General features: G+C 36.6%; 3 protein-coding genes across 7 annotated transcripts; 1 reads left to right on the top strand and 2 right to left on the bottom strand.

Moving 5' to 3' along the window:
* Positions 1 to 1,252: 1,252 nt before the first annotated feature.
* LOC101900676 (RNA helicase aquarius) lies at positions 1,253 to 18,534 on the top strand. Its single transcript, XM_005184968.4, has 8 exons — positions 1,253 to 1,533; positions 1,599 to 2,061; positions 2,123 to 2,469; positions 13,282 to 14,107; positions 14,164 to 14,564; positions 14,633 to 14,883; positions 16,305 to 17,889; positions 17,991 to 18,534. The coding sequence occupies exons 1-8, from the start codon at positions 1,417 to 1,419 to the stop codon at positions 18,468 to 18,470; spliced, it is 4,470 nt and encodes a 1,489-aa protein (XP_005185025.2). The 5' UTR covers positions 1,253 to 1,416; the 3' UTR covers positions 18,471 to 18,534.
* On the bottom strand, positions 3,759 to 10,815 carry LOC101898438 (probable G-protein coupled receptor Mth-like 5). Of its 5 annotated transcripts, XM_059118154.1 has the most exons (8): positions 10,644 to 10,808; positions 10,227 to 10,543; positions 9,696 to 10,008; positions 7,897 to 8,021; positions 7,643 to 7,801; positions 7,054 to 7,238; positions 4,534 to 5,034; positions 3,759 to 4,472 (listed from the first exon to the last, which is right to left on the bottom strand). In XM_059118154.1, the coding sequence occupies exons 3-8, from the start codon at positions 9,964 to 9,966 to the stop codon at positions 4,214 to 4,216; spliced, it is 1,500 nt and encodes a 499-aa protein (XP_058974137.1). In that variant the 5' UTR covers positions 9,967 to 10,008; positions 10,227 to 10,543; positions 10,644 to 10,808; the 3' UTR covers positions 3,759 to 4,213. The 5 variants fall into 5 exon arrangements, with proteins under 5 accessions (XP_058974137.1, XP_019892811.2, XP_005185012.2 ...); XM_020037252.2 differs by lacking the exon at positions 10,227 to 10,543 and having other exon boundaries at positions 10,703 to 10,815; XM_005184955.4 differs by having other exon boundaries at positions 10,323 to 10,808.
* Positions 18,501 to 19,589, bottom strand: LOC101898266 (putative inner dynein arm light chain, axonemal). The gene is made up of 3 exons (XM_005184954.4): positions 19,311 to 19,589; positions 18,987 to 19,242; positions 18,501 to 18,936 (listed from the first exon to the last, which is right to left on the bottom strand). The coding sequence occupies exons 1-3, from the start codon at positions 19,422 to 19,424 to the stop codon at positions 18,557 to 18,559; spliced, it is 750 nt and encodes a 249-aa protein (XP_005185011.1). The 5' UTR covers positions 19,425 to 19,589; the 3' UTR covers positions 18,501 to 18,556.
* Positions 19,590 to 20,105: the final 516 nt, after the last annotated feature.

The raw sequence follows: 20,105 nt of genomic DNA, 5'->3' as shown, positions 1-20,105 counted from the left end.
ATCTAACAGGTAACCGCATCGGCGAATTGCTACAACAAAGCAAATTTTGTGGTCCCCTCAAATTTCAAAATTGGCAACTAAGGCGAAAAAACATAGATTCTCCATGACATTTAAAGGTCTCGTCGTAAACGAACGTCGCAATAAAAGTTTTTATTGTAAAACATATAAGAGTAAAATAAGTATTAATTGTGGTATTGCGATATTTTTTAAACCAAGAAACTTATAATGACTATATTTTACTGGTTTAAACCGAAAGTTTCCCGGAACTGCAAATGGCAAGAGTCGAATTCTTGCACTACTTCCCGTGATGTGCTTTGGGAATCTTATATGTTGAGGCTAACTTAATTCTTAAAGCTGCACTCCAATCTAACGTTCTTCCTTCATTTTCTTTTAATTTTTTTACTGGTTTCACTCTAAACTTGCTCTTAAATTATTTAAAATAATTTAAAAAGGTTCTTTTTGGGAAGACAACACAAACAAAATTGTTGTTGCATTCATTAAGGGCGAATTCTTCATTACAACAATTTGTTTTGACATTTAATGGTGCCGTCAGCTGGGCTGATGCGATTACCTAGTACATCTACCTTGAGCGCGTGGGAAACCAAAATGACAAATAACAAATAAGAAATCAAAAAGAAATGCCCGATAAAAAAGAACGAGAAAGCAAAATCCCCGAGGGACCTCTGTTGTTTACGAATGAGTGGAATGCATAACTCGACGCGTATAAACAAACATTACAAAGTCGGTCGTAGAAATAACGCCGCAAAGCGATTTTTGCAAGGGCTCTTAAGGTCGAAAGAGGGGTTTCTAGAATTTGATGTTTGTTAAATTCACTGTGGGATTCTTTATATTTCACTATAAGGTAAATGAAAGTCAGTTTTCAACACCATTCATCCAAAACACTTCAGAGCACCACGACAAATTCGCAAAGATGACCAAAATAAAGCATGAATGCTCTGTTCCAGAACTGCAAAAATTTACAATTTTTGCTACGATAACCAACTTGTCCTTTATAATATCAAAAAAAATTATAAATACATTCTTATAGGTTTTGAAATAGAGTAGTAGCCTCCTTAACGTTACTTTTTTTCGAAAATACCTTACGTATATCTTTTTAATTTCTTTCATTCCCATGTCACTTGAAGTTATCCTTAAATAAGAATTATCCAACCCTGGAATGTTTAAGACAGCTGTTTCACGACATTTTTCGACCTATAAACCCCCTTTTCTTTGTTTATTCGCCAAATTTGTTTTGATTCCCGAGTTTCGTCGGCATTTTGCGTTTGTTTACCATTTCCACGGCGTTATTTTTATCGCGAATCTCTGTGATTCTACTCTTAACGGCGTCAGTGTGTGTTGTTATTCTCGTTGTGGTGTGCTGGTGCGGTTTCTTGGATTTCCTTGGATTTATGCAAAATGAAATTAAAAAATGTTACAAAAGTTAAGGGTAAAAGGGATGTGGGCACCGATGGATCTACACAGAAAGTATCACAAATGACAGTTTCTCAATTGTCGAACGATGTAATATGGGAGGTAAGTTAACTGAAAAACAAAACGTTTACCCATCACTGATGATGTCTCGTGTGTGCTCTTTGCAGGTTGCCTCCAAATATTGGTCTCCGGATTCCCAGAATCATATGTCCTATAATTCAGATATTATAAAAGATATTTATCGTGCAGAGATTTTGGAACATCCCAATTCCACCAGACGTATTGTAATGTTAGAGTTTAGCCAATATTTGGAACAGTATTTATGGCCCAACTACAAACGTGATGATGCTTCACATAGCCATGTTATGTCCATTATTTATATGGTCAATGAAAAGTTCCGGGAACGTGTGGAAGTTTGGAACACATTTGAACAAAAATCCGAAGAGTTCCCGGCATTCTTTCGCCAGGTGTTGGAGAAATGTTTAGACAATTCGGGCCAAACTAAGGTGCGTGAGAAAACGGCATTGTTGGTGTTTTTGAATCACTGTTTCAACAGCATGGAAATAGAGCTGTGTCGCAATCAGGTGAAACGTTTGGTCTCGCTATCGATGTGGAGTTGTTTGCAGCCAAGTAGGTGACAATGAAAAACAGTTATAGCACTTAACTTACATATTTCTAAATTGCTTTTTAGAACGTTTGGACCAGGAACTACGTGAAACCCCCGAATGGAAACGTTATTGGAAAAAGCTGCAGAAAAAGGAGAAAAACGACAAGAAACCTGAAGTGGAGTGGGAAAGACATTTCCTGCAAAATTTAATTAAACAGTTCCTTAATATCTTGGAAAGTTTACCGTTGGAGGGTCCTATCGACCCCAGCATTTTACAGTATTGTGAACGATTTCTAGAGCTTATGATTGACTTGGAAGCTCTATTGCCAACGAGACGTTTCTTTAATACCGTCCTGGATGATACTCACTTGCTGGTGCGTGCACAAATTTGTAATTTGGTCCAACGATCCGAGGGAAAGCTGTTCGGTCAGGTAAGTAAATGTGTGTTTATTTGAACACGTTTGAAAATGTTATTTAACGCAAATGATAGACTGTCAAACAAATGTGTTAAACAACCATATGTAGGAATCATGTCCGATCAGTGAATGTTTTTAAAAATTTCTGTTTAAAGCCATTGAAATTATCTCGAATCGAAAATTCTACAATTATTTAGCCAGAACGTATCACATTGATTTGTTGTTAAAAAATGTCCGATTTTTTTTATTATTGAGTCACTGAAAATATTTTCTTTAAAAATCCAAGATTTTAGCCCCAGTTCTGTTCCAGAGAAGCCTTTTAAAAAATAAAATTAGACCCACAATTTTGTTCAGAATTTAGACTATTTTTAAGAGAGGGACAATAAAGAAAGTTTGATTTATCCCATCTTAACCCTTGATTTAAAGAAATTTAGACACTAAATTAATATCAAAATATCCGAGCATTGAAAAGGTCCTCAAGGCAATATCCCGCAGCACTTGCGGTGCGGATAAGGAGACCTTGTTGGCCTCTTACATAGTGAGATAGAAAAACTGCAACCAAGTCAAACGGCATAATTTTTACATTTTTTTTTAAATTTTTTTGAATGAAAGCAAAAAATTTTGAAAATAGCGTCAAATTTTAGAATTAATTTAGATTTGGTCATCTTTGGCACGAATTATGGCCTTCCAACGGTCTTTTGCCCATTCCCGCGAATTGACCAAGATGCCTTTTTAATTGCCGTTGAAAACCTACCCAACTCACTCCAAAAGATCTTTGGATACAGCCCATAAAAGTAGCTGAGTTTCTTTCTACATTTTCTCTACATTTCTACCTCTGTACATTTTCTTTGTACGAAATTCCATTGTGATTCACCACGGGTCCATTCTAGAGCTCATTTGTTCCTTATGTAATTGAGATAACCAAGAGTTTCACAGACTAGTAGAATTTAATTTTATCAGTTTTAAATTAAGAAAACTCATACCCATTACTTCAGCTCTTTGAGACCAGCTTTAAATTCATATATAGTTTAAAAGCTTTTTTCCGGTCTTACCGATAAAAAATATCAAAGATCCCGTAGATCTAAAATTCCTTCTGTTTTGTCATTACAAGCTTTCCCTCACAGCTGTTGATGCAGTGTCTTAATAGTGACACATGACACTGATTCCTGCCTAAATGGCCCTATTTCTTCAGCATCAAGAGATATGATGCAATGGATATGTTTTTAAAATAATAAATAATATTTGATATTTAGCTTTAAAAATCATTCAGTTTTCTCCCAACCAAATAATATTTAGTTAAACTATTTAAAAATTAAGTACACTTTATTTTGACTTGTTTTTTTTTTTTAATATATATAAATATTTAATCAATATACATTCAATGTACATAGAGTTTGATTATTGTAAAAAAATTAAATGCCTAAAATTAGGTGAGTTATCGAGGAGTTTATCTCAAGGAAAAAATAATTTACGCTGGTGAAAAACAAAAAATAATTAATTAACAGTCATATAGTAAAGATTATTCGTTTTCTATTCACCAAAATTTACACTGCACCAAGTACATATATATTATTGGAATATATATATAGAATTTGCTTGTACTCTGAGCATTATTGTTAACTTATTGACTACGAGGTTTAATACTATCTATAAATTTAAAATTATTATTATATTTCATATAAATACAATATTAAATATCAGTTCACTGTCAGAAACGTACACGTTTCCGGGGAATGGATTATTTTTCAGTTTTCGTTTTTCAATAATCATTACAATTCATGTAACGCATTTCATCACCCCAGTCATTGGTGGATGGAGGTTCGTTATAACAACATGATTTCTTTAGAAGAAATGTAACATGTTTTTGTCTCAGCACACAGACATATAATAGCAATGGGGCTTGCAAGGCATTGACTATGATTTGTGTGTATAAAAGTCCTTCGAATTTAAGCCATGACAGGCAAAGGAATAGCCATTCGGCACTCATAATCAGCAGCATAAAGGCAAACATTATGAAACTGGAAGATAAACGACAAAAAACTATATTAATGTATTCAAAATGTTTAAAATTTCACTTACTTGGCCTTAAGTTTATGCTGTATTCTCCCATAAACATTGCGGCGATTTATCAACTTCAATGTTGTCACATAGAAGAAAATGTCAATGAGTATGGTACAGGCAATGGGTGCAAAAAATATAGCTATACCCAGCCAACCCATTGTCTCTTGATCGGCTATTGTATTCTGTTTCTTATAGGTATCGGCATCCAAAAAGAAATGGGCAAATACCGCCATGGCAGCCATAAATGCCGTTGTACCCCACGCATACACTGAGTAATAACAATATTTACGGGCATCCGTTACTCTCAGGAAGACATTACGTGATCGAAATGTTTTCCAAATATAATAACCGAAACTATTTAACCAAAAGAAGGCAGCCAAGATACTGAAATACAATATAATATCAGCCACAATGAAACTGACATGATTTGTAAATTCCGTGAAAATGCGCACCAGGTCTGCCACCTGACTGACCATTAGACAGACGGCAATGGTCGTCACTATGTTGCCAACGAGATCTCTAAAAAAAAAAAACAAATATTTTGAGGTTAATTGTTGTTGAAAATCAAAATAGATTACAAAAAATAAAATAAAAAAAAAAAATAAAAAACAAGTTAAAAAGTATCAGTCGGTTTTTCCGACAAATGTATACCCTCAGCCAATGTTAGATTAATTAATTATATTTTGATTTCTGTTATGATTATTCAAATTCACCCTCTATGGAGTTGGTAGCGATGGAATGAGCAAATATTGTCCATTTCGTATCGGGCCTAAATAAATATGACATTTGCGACGTTCAGGGTTGGGCCTATCCTTCACTTTATATAAGAAATGTGACAATTTTTAAAAAATGTTAAAAGTTTGCGCGAACATATTCATCTCAGGTTTCTGGTGCAGAGAATTATTCAGATATGTCAAGTTGTAAAGAATTGCTGACTTTATTTTCGCAAGTTTTTATAGATAAAAGTATTGAAAATTGTGACCCTTGTTACGGGTGAGGTACCAGAAGGGGTTCACAAATACATATCATCTTCACAACAAATTTTGTTAGCAAAAATATTTGGATGTGTGAAATTTGAATAGACTTGGATGCTTATTTCGCTTTCTTTAAGCGTTTTGTTTTTCGAAATCTTTAACCCTATGTGAGGGAGGTAACAGAAGAAATGGTCCGATCTCTACCATCTTTATAACAGATCTTGTGTTGAAAAAATATTGAGATGTACCAGGACTGAATGGAATCGGATGTTAATTTCGTGTTTTATGCGCTTCATAAATATTAAAAATTTTGACCTTTTGTAGGGAAGGTACTAGAAGGAGTGGACCGTCGTATTCCATCTTCACCCCAGATCTTGGATTAATAAAAATATTGTGATTTGTGTAATGTGAAGACAATCGGACCGTTACATCACATTTTATAAGAGCTATAGTTATTCAAAATGTTGACCCTTTGTGGGGAGGTACTTGAAGAAGTTGAGCGACATTGTTCATTGTCGCACCTGACATAGCACTGATGCAGATATGAGGATTTGCAAAGTTGGAGCAATACCGGATTATCATTTCTCCTTCTGTGCAGTAAATGATTTTCTTTGAAAATGTTGACATTTTGTGGGGGAGGTACCTGAAGGAGTGGACCGATATTGTCCATCTTCGAAATCGATCTAAGTTTGATAATAATATTACGATGTAACAAGTTTGGATCCAATCGGATACACCCTTCGAGAGTTATCATGCGCACCAGCCAGCCAGCCGGACGGACATCGCTAAATCGACTCCAAATTTCTTGAAACGGATTTGGTCCAAAGAAACTTAGGATGTAAACCCGTTATTTCGATGAGGCACGTTTTGGCTGTATCAAATGATATATACATATGGCTGAAAAAAGTTTTAAAATGAAAAATGAAAAAAGTTTTAAAATGAATCGAAATATTTAAAATACGACGGTATCATATTATCTATACCACATAATCAATGAGGACAACATGCAGCTTAGTTTTTTGTTAATGGACTGCAAATCCTTTAAAATAACGCTAATGCAAATGCCTAAAATCTGGAAAACTCTTTGAGTAAAGGCTATGTTATCGCGGATTACACTGAGGTTTTTTAGTTATCGGTATTAACAAACCAACGACCACCCTACATAATCTTTTATAGATTTAACAAAATGTTTATCAATTCTTAGAAGCAATATCAATACCAAGAGGCAACTCTGTTCCTTTGCATGTTTTTTTCAAAGTCCCATTGACATAATATACAGCACCTTGTGTTTTATAGGCTCCCTAACTAGAAAACATATTAGAAATCTGATGCCAAACTTATTGAGATTTAACTCAACTTTTGTTGTTACGCTAATATGGAATCTTTAACATCTGCTCTTGTCAAACTTTAACATGATACGAACGATTTCTAGATGTCTTAATTTAAAGGCTCTAACAAGATGTGTCAATAAAATCATTTCTACAAAGGCATTTTAGTAGATTTTAGTAGATTACTAAATAAAATAACGACCAGCAAAATTACCAAAAAAAAGACAACAACTTACCTTAAGGTGGGTAATATAAAATATACGATTGCAATTATCAATAATATGATCAACGATATGACATGAAATATGGGATTCAATACTTTGTGCATTAGAAAATTTGTATCAGACCATTTCAACTCCTTCTTGGCCAGGCAAATGTTGGCAAACAAAACTTGTCTGTGATCACCGGATGTAGAAATTGCCTAGAAAATAGTTTAAAATTAAAGAGTTAATATTTAAACGAAACTAGTCCATTAGTATATGAATATATTTTTTCATAAAATATTTAAGCCATGGTAGAATTAAGAAGGTAAACCCATTTCAAATCATCATATCCAGCTCCACATTTTCTGTAATTTACTTTGTCAAAATTTAACAGCATAGAAATCGGGTTCCCCCTATCAAATTATGATTTGTTAACAACAAGATGTACAATTTTGAAAAGAAAAAATAAATTGTAAACATGCAGCGTGAGATAAAAAAACTACAACAATGTCAAAGGCCATATTTTTAATTTTTTTTCATCTCACCCGGTGTTATTGCACGAGGTTACCTTCTTAATTCTTCCATAATTTCACCATTTGACTTTATACTTCTCCACACTTACCCTATCTATGCAATATTGATTCCGTCCATAATCATAAAATAATGGCGTCGACACCTGGTCAGCAAATTGTTCGGCATAATCGACACTCTCCTCTTCTTCTTTTGTATTGGTGTAATGCCGTAATTTACCATCTTCCAAGAGCACCAATTTATCAGGGCTCTTTATGTGGACCATGGATAAATGCAAAAAAAGGTGAAAAAACATAAATTATCATTGTTATAATAAAATTTACTTTCTAAGGGAAAAACACTTACACCCTGATAATGATATATAGGCCAAGTTTGCATTGAACCACAAGCTGGCAAACCAATGACGAATTTAAATTTTACCGGCATATTGTGTTCACCGCCATAACTGGTAAACATGGGCTGGAAGTATTCTAAGCAAAAAAAAAAATTGAAATTCAATACTCTTACACTTTTGCATGGATATGGGTGTGTGTCTGCGTTTTTATACCCTACACCATAAAATTGGGAACAAAAATTTTTCATTCTGTTTGTAACACCTCGAAATTTTCATCACCATAGAACTCTAAATAGATTTAACGATCTTATGGAGATCAATATATTTTTGTTATAGCCCCGCCCACTACTGGTTTATTCTTCCAATGGGTTATATCGGTTTCCATTTGGGTTTAGATCTTTTAGAATAGCTCCTCAAAAAAGTTTCTCAATGATTCAGTATTGGCTACATCCCCAAATAAATGTAGGTCATGATTTTCGGGATTTTGAAGGATTCTGTCGCAATTTCCAGCTAAATTAAGAATATGGCTCGTGAGCTGAACATATCGCAATATTCCATTCGGTAAATATTGAAAAATGAGCTCGGGGTAAAGCCATTGAAATTCGAAATTCCAAAAAGTGCTAGAACTTACACCGCAACAGAAAGAAAATAGACTCAAAAGAGCTAAAGAGTTGCTTCGCTTGGCCGAAAGTGGTGAACTGCCAAATTTGGTTTTTTCCGATGAGAAAACATTCGTTGTCCAGCAGTTTGTAAACAAACAAAATGATCGTGTTTACTTGCCAAAGAGGTCAGCGGAAAATGTGCACCTTAGGTTGGCCATCAGAACTCAAGTGCCGGCCATGGTGATGGTGTGGGCCGCCACAACAGCCGATGGCCGCTCTCCGCTCGTATTAATCGACCGTGACATCAGAATAAAATCCGAATATTATCGCGAAAATATTCCGGAAGGTGTATTAAAGCCTTGGGCGCACAAACATTTTGGTCGCAGACCTTAGACATTCCAACAGGACTCAGCACCAGTGAGATGGCGCGCAGCAGGCGCCACTTAAGAATGTTACAAAATGAGGTTCCTCGCTTCATTTCCTGGGCACAATGACCACTAAAGTTTCCGGTTACCAATCCGTTGGACTATTGTGCCTGGAGTATTTTGGAAAGCAAGGTTGGCACTTAAAAATACAAAGTGTCTATCACCTCAAGCAAGCGCTTCGCCGGGAATGGGTCAAAATACCGGAGAGCAACATTCGGCAGCGTGTGACGGCTTCAGTGGCCGTTTGAAGGTCATAATTCGTGCCAAAGGTGACCAATTCGAACAAATCTAAACTTATTCTAAAATTTCATGCTATTTCCGACATTTTTGCTTTCATTGAATAAAATTAAAAAAAAATGTAAAAATTGTGGTGTTTGACTTTGTTGCAGTTTTTTTTTATCTCACCCTGTATGGTCGTCATTACTAGTAATGCTGAAAGTGACACATGCGCCCTCAAATTTCTGCTGGTATTCAGTATTAATACAGCTTTTGACATATGAACACGCCCTCGGACACAGCCAAGGGACCAGACCCTTTGATAAATTTTAAGATTTGTTTAAGGCATTTTGCTTCAAAAACTCAATTTCTGTCGGTATGGCTCCCCGAAATGGGTTCGAAAGGCTTTTCTGGCTACTTCGGTGGTAAGCCCCAAGTTTTAGCGTTTTTTAAAGGCAACTTAATTTACAACAATTTAACTTCTCCCCATGGTGGAGGGTATACAAAATTCGACACAACACGGATATAAATGCCGGTTTAACTTCTCTTAGTATTCCAAATACATACCACTTTCGTTGACTTGACTGCATACGGAGTCAATGCGTATTTCGAACTTTTCACAGCACTTATTTATCAATACCACATTGTCGCCATCATCACCATCCTCAGGTGAGCCACTAAATGTGGTAGCTGCACCACCAACACTACCGCCATTAACAATATCATTATCGCTTCCACTGCTGCTGCTCTGCTGTTGTAAATTGGCATGTGCCCCGGTCAATATCAGTGCCAGACAATGGATGAATACTAGCCAAGTTTTTAAAGCGATTTTATCCATGCCAACGTCTGATTGGCGTCGTGTTTTTTACAAAAATAAAATCTGTAAGTTAAGAAGATAAGTCAGACTTTGGATTTTAAGACGTCATCGTTTAAACTACATGTGTGTGTGTGAGGTGCGTGTTTGTGCTTTTGCTGTCAGATATTTAGTTGGCGGCAGTATTGTAACTTAAAGATCATTTTGTGTAACTTGTTCTCTTTCTTGTGGGTAGTTATTCTCTTTTATTCTCCCGGACACTAAAAAAAACTACTTTCACTCACACCAAGTCAAAGCAAACGTAACGTCGTTGAATCACAGATACCCACTAACACACACACACGAACAAAACTAAATGCCCCGTGGATTTTAGAACTTACAATGGGCTGGCTGGATGGCACAATTGATTGCTTGGCTGTAGTGCATTAAACCGATGTCGCCGCCGCCGCTGTGTCCAGTTCTTACAAATGATCTAGTCACAATTTCAACTTCATCTGATGTTAATTGAATATTTTGCTTCTATGGGTTTCGATTTCTTTTTGTTTATGTTTATATTACTTGTGTTTATATTAACCAAGAATTGTTTTATGTAGCCACAAAACTATTTAGAGAAACTTCATTTATTTTCTTTTCCTTTTTTTGTTTAAACAACACCTTCTTCACACCATCATCGTCATCATCACCACCACAAATATACATACATCCGTAACAACAAAAACTCTTCCTTCCAGAAAGACACAAAAACAAAGAAACCAAAAACCTTCAAGTGGCTGCTCCCGGTTTTTTACCGCGTTGCTGTATTACCGCCTGCCTATTCCCGTTCGATACGAAAGTCAAATATTCACTGGCATTTCGAGGCATTAATGCAGCCAACAACTTCTTGATTACTGGAGAGGTGGTTTTTTTTGTTATTTGTCTCTAAAAATGCTTGAAATATTTTTTATACATGTATAAAATGTCCCTCTCTTGCTCTCTTTCAGCGAGTTTTACAATCAGTCAGTCAGTCTGTTTGTTAGTATGTTGGACAGACAGGCCAAAACAAACCGCACTCATCCCCAATTGTTACCCATTCTTTTATGTGTGTCACCTTTATTTCTTTACTTCTCGCTTCTCTCTTGATTAAGACTTCTCTTTGGTAATGCATGCATTTACCATTTGATTAAAGAGCGTGAGAGAGAGTCAGTTTGTTGTTTTTTTTTTTTTTCATTAAGCATGGCTTTGTTTTTATTACTCCACCAATATCAAATTGCTCACCACAATTGAACTGTGTCACTCTCCAACTCTTGTTCATTGGTGTGTTGCTGTTGTGTATCATCCTAGCTAAACATTTTCCGTAATTAAATAGTACGGAAATAAATAATTTATCATAAATAGAATTGACATTTCTAGACCGGGTTCAGGCATGTGTTGGCAAAACAAATTGTTATTGTTAAGCATGTTTTCATATTGCCGGCATCCAGAGGCATTTTTGCAATAGAATAATTATGTAAAGGAATTTAATGGTGGGGGAATTTGGCTGGTGTAATAAGAGAGACAAGAGAGAAGAAAAAAATTAAAACAAAAATCCTTATTAGCAATTTGGGAAAGTTATTTTATTCAAAGATAAAATAGATTCGTCCTATATTAGAAACATAAATGCAATTTTCAATCGAATTTCCAAAAATTCTAGGATTTAAAAATTTATTTGAGGCAAGTTAGAGAAATTTCCACAGAAGAACTTTATTATTTTGAGAAGTTAGAAAAATACCTCCATATTATTGTAGAGTCTACAAAAATCAGAAAGAAATGTATATAAGGTCTTCTAACTACCTAAAGCGTTCTTTATCTATAGAACACCTCTAAAGAGCCTCTAAAGAACTATTTAATACTTCTGGAGGGTCATCTATATCTGAGGAGGACTTATTTTTATGAAAGTCCTCTGAAGGATTTATGGGTAGACGAGGATGATGAAAGCATGAAGTAAGTAAAAAACACATCAACTACACAAATAAGATAAATTCTTGAATGGGGAGGGTTGTGTTATTGCGTATTTTCCTGAATATTGTGCAGCAGAGAAAACAAAAATTGGGAGTTAAAATTACTCGCAAGCGGGATTGCTCGAAGGTGCGAGTTTACTCTTCATTCTTGTGGGAGCACTACCGAGTCATTCCATTAGGAAGATTCAGGTGGGAGCCGAATCACTTGAAAAGAGTGAGAGTCTGCTCTAGAAGTGAAACGAATGGAAAACTTCTTTAAAATGTTTAAGAGAAATATTCTCTTTATTTCCCTGTTTTATGTTTTACTCTCAAATTCAGTGTGTGTGTGCACGGGAATGCTATTGCATATTTATCAGTTGGAGATCCCTGTTCTAAGTGATTAAAGTTTGGAAAGTGTTTTTTTTTTTATATATTTTCGCATTTGTCAACAGAAGACAATACAGGGATTTTCTATCTAAAGGAGATCTTTATAGGTTGCATACCTCTAAAATATCTGTTGGGATTTCTTATATATAAAAGTCCTCCGAATGTTTTTTGTTTTTTCATTCAATCCATACAAGACCTCATTTTTTATAAATATAAGGATTTTTTCCTACAAAAGACCTCTGAAGGGTCTTCCAATCTTTGACCAGCCAGACTCTCTAGCTATAGAAGACACAAAGCAAGGTTTTTTTTACAGACGAGTTGTGAAGCATCTGAAGCCCTGATATATTGAAGACCTGATATCTATGTAGATCTTACATAAGGGAGATTAGTGAAAGACCTTTCATTTTAAGACACCAAAGGAGTCGTTTTTATACCCTCTCTTCTGTAAATATAAGGCCACTTCTACTTACGATGACCTTGAAAGATATTCAACTTCTGGTATACAATTTCTGAGAGAATTAAACAACAATAAACAGCTGGAACTACTTAACCTAATGTGTAGCCTAAACAGGACGTCCTATCGATAAATCGTTCTCTTTTTTTTTGTTGCCATGGCACTGAAACATTATGCTTCTTACGACATACATATGTATGTATGTGTTCATCGGCATATATGTTTGAGAGAGTGTATTTGCAAATTACATGCATAGTTCCTATGTTGTTGTAATGTTGCGTGTTTCAAATGCCGTGTTTGTTATGTGTGCCGCTCTCTCTCTCCTTCACTAATGACGCAAAAATAAAACACATGTGACGTTAGTAAATGTGGGGCTCCTTTTCAACAATTACAGCAGGTGAGCGACTTGAACATTGAAACATTACACTCTTGGCCGCCCACCTGTGGTCCTGCGGATAACAGGGTTGCCAAATTTTTAGCAAAATGTAAATACCAATTTTAAAACGGAAAGGTATCTAAAGTTTTTTTGTTTCCTTTTTCAAGCTCTTGGATATGTTGAAATTCTACAGCCGTTTTGAAATCAATGATGTCACCGGTGATTCATTAACCGATCATGACATGACTCAGATACATTATAAGAAAATCACGTCACTACAAAGAGCTGCTTTTGCAAAATTCCCCGATCTAAAGTTATTTGCATTATCCAATGTGGCCAGTGTTGATACACGTGAATCATTGGAACGTCACTTTGGCAGTTTGGATGAGAAGGCCTTGAAGCAGATAGCCAGCTTTTTGAATTTGGTACCGGATGATTTGAAGCCACCCTTCGATTGGTATCGTTTGGATGAGGAGTTTCTCAAAGAGCTGTTGATAACTCGTCACGAACGCCGTTGCTCCCAATTGGATGCCTTAAATGAAATGCCCCTCTATCCCACCGAGGATGTAATATGGGATGAGAATGTTGTGCCAACGGAATATTTTTCCGGAGATGGCTGTTTGGCATTGCCCAAATTGAATTTACAATTTCTAACATTGCATGATTATTTGTTGAGGAATTTCAATCTGTTTCGCCTGGAATCGACATACGAGATACGCCAAGATATTGAAGATGCGGTTAGTCGCATGTTGCCATGGCAATCGGAAGACGGTGGTGTGGTGTTTGGGGGCTGGGCGCGTATGGCTTTGCCCATAGCCTCATTTGCTGTGGTTGAGGTGGCAAAACCTCACATTGGTGAGAAGAAACCTTCACGGGTGAGGGCGGATATTTCGGTGACATTATCGGTGCGCAAAGAAATCAAAGAAGAATGGGAAAATCTCAGGAAACATGATGTGTGCTTTCTGATCACAGTTAAGCCAACAGTTCCATATGGTGAGTACGGAAAAATTATTGATGAAATTTGTAATAATGGAAAATTGTATTAAAAGGCACCAAATACAATCCTCGAGAACCTTTCATACCCCAAGTGGGATTGGTCCATGTTCGAGGTTGTGAAATTGAGGGTATGTTGGATGCCAATGGTCGTGTCATAGAAGATGGCCCAGATCCCCGACCCCAATTACCTGGTGAGAATCGAACCTATCGTGTTTGGTTGGATTGCAATCAGTATCGCCTAGACATGGATTCCCTGCAGGAGGGTGGTGACGATGTCTATGAAAGTTTCAACATTTTAATGCGTCGCAAACCCAAGGAGAATAATTTCAAGGCTGTTTTAGAAACCATACGCCACTTGATGAATACAGAATGTGTGGTACCTTCGTGGTTGCATGATATATTACTGGGCTATGGTGACCCTAGTGCTGCTCATTATTCCAAAATGCCAAATCAGGTGGGTTTTGAAAATCCTAAGCACCTTTAATAAATAAAAAAATAATTAATGATTTTCTTAATTATTAGGAACGTTCTCTTGATTTCAATGATACCTTCCTTTCCTATCAACATGTGCTCGATAGTTTTCCGGATTACAAATTGAAATGTGATGTACCCGAAGATAAACGCCTCCCACCATTCCGTTTGGTGTTTGAAGATGTCAAGGAAGTTGATGAAAACGGGGAAAGTCGTGACAGTTCCGAAGAAAGTAAGGTGATCTCTGTCCAAACATACAAGATACAAAATCGTGGACCCTATTTGGAAAATAAACCCAAGCAGTAAGTTTTCTCATTCCAAAATTAGATATACAAAAACTTGGGAACTTCATAATCCCAATTAAAGCATTAAAGGGTAATGTTAACATACTACCTTCCTACTACCATTCTCAGTAGGTTCAAAAGTGCTTGGCAAGAGTAGAATCTGCTCGATTTTTAACGAATATTGTTCCCAACCCAAAAACAAGAAAAATGTGGTCCCTCATATTCGAGCGACATCGAATAATTAAGTTTGCTCTGTTATTTTCTGTTGCCAGGAGCGCACTCGCTCGAGTTCGAGTGAGTTTCACTCTTTAAATAAATTCGAGCGAGTTTTTCGGAGGCCTGGAAGAGATACACCTATTAAAAATTCTCTTCCAGAGGTTGGATTAACAAGTTTTTTTTTTAATTTTGTAATTTTATTCGCCCTCTGAGTGTTCTAAAATTACAGATCTGGAGTGTAGTCTTGCCAAAAAAATGATCTTTTTTTGCATAGACAAATGAATATATACGCATCGGAAAGTTAGTTTTGTCTTTTTATTCAGGTGGCTCTCACCACGCTTTTGCATAGTCAACATTCTGATTAACGCAGTCGACCCACACGACTTCGAAAACACACTTCATCGTTTTTCAAGAATTGCACTGGATTCATGGCGTATTTTTCGATGGGAAAAATTGGACTTTTAGACTTTTTTACATCAAAAGTCGACCTACATATCCCTACTCTGTAAAAACGAAGAAGAAACTGACTTCAGCATCTCTTCATCCAGCAGCAATCTTCCCCAACGGATATTAAGATCTTCCCCACTTGCTTTTTATTTATATTAAACCTGGGATGGTATCGATGTCTTAGAATACTGCTGCTGCCTTTAAGGCAGTTGTGCGTCTTTTTACCTTGACCCTCCACCAAAAAAACAGACAGCTTTCGAAGTCTTAGAATACAGTAGCTGTCTTTAAGGCAGTTATGCATCTTTATACCTTGACCCTCCACCAAAAAAACTGACTTTTGATTTAAGAATATGTTTTCTGTTTGAGTTTTACATAAAAAGCGGAGCTTTCGAAGTCTTAGAATACAGTAGCTGTCTTTAAGGCAGTTATGCATCTTTATACCTTGATCCTCCACAAAAAAACTGACTTTTGATTTAAGAAAATGTTTTCTGTTTGAGTTTTACATAAAAATCGGAGCTTTCGAAGTCTTAGAATACAGTAGCTGTCTTTAAGGCAGTTATGCATCTTTATAACTTGACCCTCCACCAAAAAACTGACATTTGATTTAAGAAAATGTTTTCTGTTTGAATTTTACAAAAAAGGGGAGCTTTCTTCCATCTCTCTCTCTGCCCAGAACCTGATTTTTCATGGCTCTTCTTGAGAATTCTGGGAAATCCTCATATTAATAACTCTATTACTGAACATTTTTAAAATATTCCTTTTCGAACGTCTTCCAGAAATTCCATACGTTTCACACCCACTCAAATCGAAGCCATACGGGCTGGCATGCAACCGGGCTTAACTGTCGTAGTCGGTCCACCTGGTACGGGTAAAACTGATGTTGCTGTGCAAATTATTTCGAATATCTATCACAATCATCCAAACCAGCGTACTCTAATTGTTACCCATTCAAATCAGGCCTTAAATCAACTGTTCGAGAAAATCATGGCCCTGGACATAGATGAACGTCATTTGTTGCGTTTGGGTCATGGCGAAGAGGCACTTGAAACCGAAAAAGATTTCAGTCGTTATGGACGTGTAAATTATGTTTTGGCCAAACGTTTGGATCTCCTAAATCAGGTACAAAAGCTACAAGAAGCCATGAATGTAACGGGCGACAATGCCTACACATGCGAAACATCGGGATATTTTTATCTTTATCAAGTGATGGCGCGCTGGGAAAAGTTTCAAAATGAGGCTCTGCAAATGGCCAAGGATGAGAGCAACGATAATTGGCGTAAATTTTTCGAAGAAAAATATCCATTTAATAAATTCTTTGCTGATGCTCCACAACCCTTGTTTAAGGGTGATACCTTTGAGGATTACATGGAAATTGCCAAATCTTGTTTCCGTTATATTTCTCACATATTTACGGAACTGGAAGAGTTTAGGGCATTTGAGCTGTTGCGCACTGGCCTTGATCGTTCGAAATATTTGCTGGTCAAGGAGGCCAAGATAATTGCCATGACCTGTACCCATGCAGCATTGAAACGTAAAGAATTGGTCAATCTAGGATTCCGCTATGACAACATACTAATGGAAGAAGCAGCACAAATCCTCGAAATCGAAACATTCATACCACTTTTGCTACAAAATCCCATGGATGGTTTTAATCGTTTGAAACGATGGATAATGATTGGAGATCATCACCAGCTGCCTCCGGTCATAAAAAATATGGCATTCCAAAAATATTCCAACATGGAACAGAGCTTGTTTACAAGACTGGTGCGTTTGGGTGTGCCCACAGTTGATTTGGATGGCCAAGGTCGTGCTCGTTCTGAGATTTGTTCCCTCTATAAATGGCGCTACAAGAAATTGGATGATCTTTCTCATATCTTGGATAAAGAAGAATACCGCCGTTCAAATGCCGGTCTTCGCTATGAATATCAACTTGTCAATGTTGATGATTTTAATGGTGTGGGTGAAACAGAACCTAATCCATATTTCTATCAAAATCTGGCTGAAGCTGAGTACATTGTTGCTGTATTTATGTACATGCGTTTGCTAGGTTATCCGGCTGAAAAGATTTCAATTTTAACCACCTACAATGGGCAGAAGCATTTGATACGTGACGTCATCAATGTTAGATGTGGAAATAATCCTTTAATTGGCTGGCCCCATAAGGTGACCACAGTGGATAAATATCAGGGTCAACAGAATGATTATATTCTCATTTCGCTGGTGCGGACAAAGGCGGTGGGTCACATACGAGATGTTCGACGTTTGGTGGTGGCCATGAGTCGTGCCAGACTGGGTCTATACATATTTGGAAGGGTGGGATTGTTTAAGAACTGTCTCGAATTGCAGCAGACATTCAAATTGGTGAGTAAAAAGATTGAAAGGTTCCTGCTGCTTCCAGCTTCAATTACATTTTCGAAATTTTGAAAATTTTTTCTCGGATCTAATATGTTCCTTAATTGCAGTTAACAAAACGCTCACAAAAACTACAACTTGTGGAAAATGAATCATATCCCACGGAACGTAAGACCAATGATGATCCTCCCGAAGAGAGCATTAAAACTATGGAGAATATGACACAAATGGCTCAATATGTCTATCAGATGTATTGCAAAAAACTAGAAACCATAAAGGATCAACTACCTCAAGAATCATCTGCAGATACCGAAATGTATGCCAATATACCCACAGAAGAAACCACACAAGATTCCAACAATGATGGCGAGGAAGAAAATGAACTCGCAAGCATGGAAGTATATGAGCCACCAGCCAAGAAGGCCAACAAAGATGCAACAAGCAAAGATAAAAATTCCACAGCAGCAAGTAGTAAAGCATTTAAACCCACACCCATTGTAAACGAAATTGAGGTGGACGAAGAAGAAGTAGAAAAACAACAAGAAAAAACTGAAGATGAAAACAAAAACGAAGCAAAATCTTCAGAATAGGCATAAAAACAAGACATTCAATTTTTTTTAAATACAGAATAAAAAAATATATTTTTTATCAAAGATAAAAGTGTGTTCGTAGTTGTCTATTTCTTTGGTGCAGTTATGCCCTCCAATTGGGCCTTTAGCTGGGTATTTGTTTTCTTAAGGAATGCCACCTCTTCTTGGTATTTCTTTTCCTCAGAGGCACGCAGCTCAGCATTTCTACGTTCCGCTTGTTCATTTTTCAATTTCATATCTGCAATCATATCTTCCAATACTTCCTTGTCGCTTTCCAACGTTTTAACCCGTTCCCGTAGCATTTCTTTTTCTTCGTGGGCCTGTAAAGCTTTACGCATACCAAATGCCACCGAGCTGCAGTACAAAGTTTCATAGGCCTCCATCGACATGGCGATTTCATCTCTTATACGCAGTAAAAGTAAACCTCGTTCCGAGCAATTGATTGTTACCTGACGTATTATTTCATCTGGAAAGGAGAAATTGTATTAAATATTTAAAAAATTCGCCTCAACATACCAAAACATTGTGAGTATAGCTCTCGCCGTATGGGACATATTCCGGTTTCCCTGGCCTGGGTCTGCTGCAAACGGGTATCCAGCATTTCTTGTAAGTTTATTACATCTTGCCTGGTGGCCGGTGTGCTGGACACAGTTTGCTGCCACAGTTGTCCCTCCTCCTCCCAGCAACGGGGTGGTAATATGGAATTTAATATCTCCTCGGTTTCTTTTTTCGTATCCAACAAAGCTCCAGCTGTTTGTGGTCTTTTCATTTCCTATTTAAGATTACAATTCGGAGATCATTTGTGTTAATCTGTTGTCTTTTTCTCAAGAATCCTCTTACCAAATCTGCAGGTCCCGTTTTCTTATCCACATGTTTTACCACCAAAACGGGATTATTGTAGCGCACCAATGTTTGAAATTGACCAACGGCCGTTTGTTCCATATCAACATCCATGTTTTATTGAATATTATTTGTCGTTTTTTTATTTAATTTAATTATTTTGTTGATATTTGTTAGAAAACTGTTTAAATGTCTGCTCTTTTTGAAATAAACAGTTTCTTCCTTAGCAACCGGAAATGTTGAATTTATTATATTTATCGATAGTCATGCAATCGATTATTGGCGGCAACATTTGTGTGTGTGCATGTTTTACACAATTAGTTGTGGAGGTAACGTATGTCGTTGGAATGCCGCTTTCATGATCGATCTAAAGACCCCTGCATTTTATGTTTAACGGCAACATTATAACATTAATAAAAAGGCCTAACACGAACTGTTAAATGACTCTACAGTTTTTCTGGTGGACTTTTCGCTGATGAAATATTGGATACTTGCTAGTTTAGTAATATACAGGGTGAGATAAAAAACTGCAACAAATTCAAACGCCATAATTTTTACATTTTTTTTAATTTTATTGAATGAAAGCCAAAAATGTTGGAAATAGCATCAAATTTTAGAATAAGTTTGATTTGTTCGAATTGGTCACCTTTGGCACGAATTATGACCTTCAAATGACCAATGAAACCGCCACACGCTGCCAGAATGTTGCTCTGCGGTATTTTGGCTCATTCCCGGCGAAGCGAGAATTTTCCAGAAAAAAAGTTATTGGTGATGGAATTCAAGCAGATAGTGTGA

Source organism: Musca domestica, unplaced genomic scaffold, assembly GCF_030504385.1.
Source record: "Musca domestica strain aabys unplaced genomic scaffold, Musca_domestica.polishedcontigs.V.1.1 12, whole genome shotgun sequence".
Taxonomy (NCBI): domain Eukaryota; kingdom Metazoa; phylum Arthropoda; class Insecta; order Diptera; family Muscidae; genus Musca; species Musca domestica.
The sequence above is the reverse complement of the archived record's forward strand: the minus strand, read 5'-3'. Positions and strand labels throughout refer to the sequence as shown.

Excerpts from the sequence above, each read along its gene's own strand:
- LOC101900676 (XM_005184968.4), top strand. The coding sequence starts at position 1,417 with ATGAAATTAAAAAATGTTACAAAAGTTAAGGGTAAAAGGGATGTGGGC. Across the intron at positions 1,534-1,598 it reads CGAACGATGTAATATGGGAG|GTTGCCTCCAAATATTGGTC; the intron begins GTAAGTTAACTG and ends TGCTCTTTGCAG. Across the intron at positions 17,890-17,990 it reads TGCAGCAGACATTCAAATTG|TTAACAAAACGCTCACAAAA; the intron begins GTGAGTAAAAAG and ends CCTTAATTGCAG.
- LOC101898438 (XM_020037252.2), bottom strand. The coding sequence starts at position 9,966 with ATGGATAAAATCGCTTTAAAAACTTGGCTAGTATTCATCCATTGTCTG. Across the intron at positions 8,022-9,695 it reads CAGTCAAGTCAACGAAAGTG|AATACTTCCAGCCCATGTTT; the intron begins GTATGTATTTGG and ends TTTTTTGCTTAG. Across the intron at positions 5,035-7,053 it reads TTTATATTACCCACCTTAAG|AGATCTCGTTGGCAACATAG; the intron begins GTAAGTTGTTGT and ends TTTTTTTTTTAG.
- LOC101898266 (XM_005184954.4), bottom strand. The coding sequence starts at position 19,424 with ATGGATGTTGATATGGAACAAACGGCCGTTGGTCAATTTCAAACATTG. Across the intron at positions 19,243-19,310 it reads AAACGGGACCTGCAGATTTG|GAAATGAAAAGACCACAAAC; the intron begins GTAAGAGGATTC and ends AATCTTAAATAG. Across the intron at positions 18,937-18,986 it reads GCTATACTCACAATGTTTTG|ATGAAATAATACGTCAGGTA; the intron begins GTATGTTGAGGC and ends TCTCCTTTCCAG.